Genomic DNA, 3,847 nt, shown 5'->3' with positions numbered 1-3,847 from the left:
AATAGGAACGTGCCTACTGGGACAGTCTCAGAGAGTCTGTGTGCCAGAACCTGAGTGCTGTTTTCTGTCTGCCAGAAAACAGGTCTTGCCTTAGTAACACAAAGGATACAGTAGTGTTTTCAGCAGGGAACACTGTGCACAGCTGAAGATGAATGTGTAAGAAAGGAGAAAGTGTGAAGAAGTAAGGGAAAACATTACATGCTTTCATTAGGCTCTAAATGCATTTCTTGGTTAAACTCCAAATTTTGTCTATTTGCACCACCTCTGGCTGTAAAAATATCAGTAGGGTACAGTATGAGGACTTCAAAAACATCCTACCAAAAAAAAAAAAAAAAACTGCATTTGTTTGCGTTTCATTATTCAATCCCTCCATCATGCATAAAGTGAATAGGACAAGTGCAATGAAATTCCTAGGGTTTTTCTGTCACCTGCATTACATGTTGTATGCTTCTTGTTCCTGTCTTTTGAGTTCCGCCTTTGAAAAGATTTGTTTCTGTTTTGAATCTCACTTCCTCTGGAATAGATCACATTCTCAGAAGTCAGACAGTAGTTCCCTCTCTTCCTTTGTCTTGTTTACTTCCATCTTTGTAGGTAAGGAGAGTGAGGAAGAGAAGGCGTGCATGTTATACTTAGCTAATACCAGAATTAGTACTGCCGACTGCAGGGTTGCAGAGCACTTTTCTCTAGCAGAAGCAAACATGTTGCCACCTTCATCTCACAGCTTCTACAAGCCTGGGATCAAAGGGTCAGGCTGAAGTCTTTCAGGGTGCACTGTGCTAGAGCTAGAGCACTAAGGTAGCTGGATCTAAACTGATAAGTTAGCATAACTAGAAATGAATATGTTACAAAGCTTTGGTTTTGGGACAGCAGACTTCTCCACAAGTTTACAAGAGATAGTTACTACACAAACACACTATCAACAGCTACCTGTTGCCACCTAAAAAAAAAGGAAGAGCAAATTATATTCAGGTATCACCAAATGGGCTTTATTTATCTTCAGAGCATTGACTAGCAAACACAATTTAAAAGAAAAGCCACCTAAAATTTTGTAAAAATAAACATCTCCATAATGAACTGCTGTCCTACATTTTTTTTTCTTAACTTGTGTGATGGATGCTTTGATTCATTTTTTCCTTCCAAAAAATTGTCAGAGGGTTTGAATGTCTCATGACCTTGCAAACATGGCTAGAACTTAGTGGCTTCGAGGACCTGTTTGTCGCACTATTGATTCGAAAGTGGAGGAGGTGTGTGCACGTGCCTTGCCCAGCAGGCAGAAGACACCCTTCCCCAGGCTTATCAGAGGCCCTTGCCAGGTCACCGGTGGAGTGTGTTTCCCCTGCTGTGCACCACAGCATCGGGACAGACAGCTTTCCCAAGTGTCTCCTTCACAGTGCTTTGCTGAGCTCTCTCTCCCGCCCGGAGCGGGGCCAGTGCACTATCCTGCGAGTGAACGCACATCATGCCATGCTGCAGAGTGCTGGGGACTGTGAATCCAGACACATAAACTTTAAAATTTCCAAATCTCTCCACCTTCTTCCTGGTTCGCTGCTGTTGTGTCTAGTGAGTTTGGCAGAGATAGGTGACTTCATTATTTTAGCTTCATCCAGCGATCCAGCAGTCACAGCTAGAATGGGAGGTGGAGATACAACGGGGTCGAGAGCCAGAATGACATTTACTTTTTACGTTCTCAAATCTTGCTCAGTATTTTCAGATGTAAAAACACAGCACAGATTTATTTTTTTATTAAGGCTTCATGTTCTCAGGGAAATAAACAGCAGGGTGGAACATCAAGAAAGTATCTTACTAACTGCAATTCTTTGAAATTTTAAAAGCACTCGTTTTCTGACAACTACTCAAAGAAGCACTATGAATACAGTCTAACATGGAGATTTCCACTGTCAAAGCTCTGTGGGCAGCTCCAGAAAGAAAACAAAATACTATTTGCACTCTTGAGGCACAATGTACTCTACTTCATTTTGCTGTCTACTCTTCTCATATATTTTCACATCTTTTCACTGTTCTTAGGCAGTGGCATTGGTTTACACATGCACTGACTGTGTCTTGTCCTTTTATTCCTTCTGCTCATTACAGGCTAAGTCAAATAATGTCAGTGCACCTGGCCTGGCACCGTCATTGATAAAGCCACAGAAATACCAGAGTAAGAGGAATTCACTGCAGCCTCCTCCCCCACCTGAAAGGCGATCATCTGCTATTTCTGTTTCACCAGTTCTACCCTCCAAAGTCAAAAGAGACAGCGGTGTTTTCCTCACAGATCCAGATAGCTTTCCAGCACCGCCGCCTACATTGAAGAATGATTTCCCACCACCACCATCTGATTTCTGTGAACCTCCTCCTGATTTTGTGCCCCCTCCACCACCAGTCTTCAGCAGTGGTAATGGAGACCTGCCATTACCCCCTCCACCTCCGCCTCTCTCCAGTAAGCCACCACCTCCAACAAAGAAACCTGTGCCTCTTCCTTCAAAAAGGCTGGAAAACCCAGGACAGGCTGGAGAGCCACGGCCAGCTGGGCCCCCTGCGACTGGGGGTGGAGGCAGGCAAGCAGACTTCATGTCTGACCTGATGAAAGCTCTTGAGAAGAAAAGGGGCAGCAGCTCCTGAACTCTGGGAACAGGTGGACTTCAAGCCATAGCTGGTTTTGTGAGGCATGGAAGGTCATGCTGGATCAGGCTCCTCCAGGAGGAATTCTCCTTTGGAGTTCCTCCTGGGGGTCTCAAGAAGTAAGGTGGGGTGCCCTCTGTCCCCCACTTTGTCCCTATAACTTGCTGCTTCTCTCCCCCTGCTGTCCCCTTTTCCCCCTGCCACCCCCCACCATTAACTAACATTCCAGCACCAGGCCAAGGTAAGAATTGGCTGTAGAGTCTTGCTTCACTCATGAGGACAGCCAGGAGTGGTGGAGCAGCACTTGCAGAGCTGGCTAGCGAGTGAAATGCATCTTCTGTGGCTGCCTCTCTAGTAGAATTAGAGCTGAAGGAAAAAATATGACAATGTTTTCATGTGACTTTTGAGAAGTGGGAACATCCTTTTTCACAGAATTCTCCTTAAAGGTTCTTTATTAGAAAACCCCAATTGTGGGGTTTCTCTAATAAAAATACCCCTTTTTTTTCAAAATCAGTCTATCTGAAAAAGTAAAACCTCAGCTAGATTATTCTGAGATGCAAGGCAGGACCAGGGCCATTTCCAGACCATGTCACCCCAACTGTTACACACTCCTGCTTCTATATGCAACTCCAGTCATACCTGTCAGCACTCACAGTTGCTGCCTCTAAAGCTCATTTATTTGGTTAATCTTAGACAAAGAAAAAAAAATATTTTAAAATCTTATGTGCTTCCCTTGTTAAGCAGGGATTTTTTTTCCTGTCGGTTAACATTTGTCTTCAAACTGTACCTAGAAATAGTCTGTCTTCTGAAAGACTTTGTAATTATCTTGTACCTGATAGGAATGTCCCCTCCTACCTTTTTTTTTTTTTTTCATTTGTTCTCCCATTTTAATTCTCCGTTGTTCATTTAGGCAGCATTCATTATTAGTTCTCAAATAAAAATAGCTTCTATTTTATACCTGCACAAAGTGTCACAGTTAATGAACAGGCATCTTACTGGCGATTAGTACCACTTCAAATATTTTAAAGAGTTTTTGCCTATACCGTCTAGTATTTATTTCTTCCAGTCTTTGCCTCTTTCATGCAAATGATCTTCTAAGATATCACAAATAATACAGTTCTGTATTTTGTAATACAAAACACATAAAAAGCAGAGTGTGCAGTGTAAATAAATACATAAAAGCAGCTGACTGAGCAGGGCATGAGAGCGCTCTGGTTTGTCAAAATGG

At 42.9% G+C, this 3,847-nt stretch overlaps 1 protein-coding gene across 1 annotated transcript in view; it reads left to right on the top strand.

The window, feature by feature from the left end:
* Positions 1 to 2,708, top strand: part of APBB1IP (amyloid beta (A4) precursor protein-binding, family B, member 1 interacting protein) — a 49,872-nt gene extending 47,164 nt beyond the window's left edge. Inside the window, exon 13 of the mRNA XM_010074188.1 lies at positions 2,092 to 2,708. Within this exon, the coding sequence (XP_010072490.1) occupies positions 2,092 to 2,619 (528 nt within the window). The 3' untranslated portion in view covers positions 2,620 to 2,708. The remainder of the gene's footprint in view (positions 1 to 2,091) is intronic.
* The last annotated feature ends 1,139 nt before the right edge of the window (positions 2,709 to 3,847 follow it).

Source organism: Pterocles gutturalis, unplaced genomic scaffold, assembly GCF_000699245.1.
Source record: "Pterocles gutturalis isolate BGI_N339 unplaced genomic scaffold, ASM69924v1 scaffold10102, whole genome shotgun sequence".
NCBI lineage: Eukaryota > Metazoa > Chordata > Aves > Pterocliformes > Pteroclidae > Pterocles > Pterocles gutturalis.
This window is presented reverse-complemented; position numbering and strand designations above follow the sequence as displayed.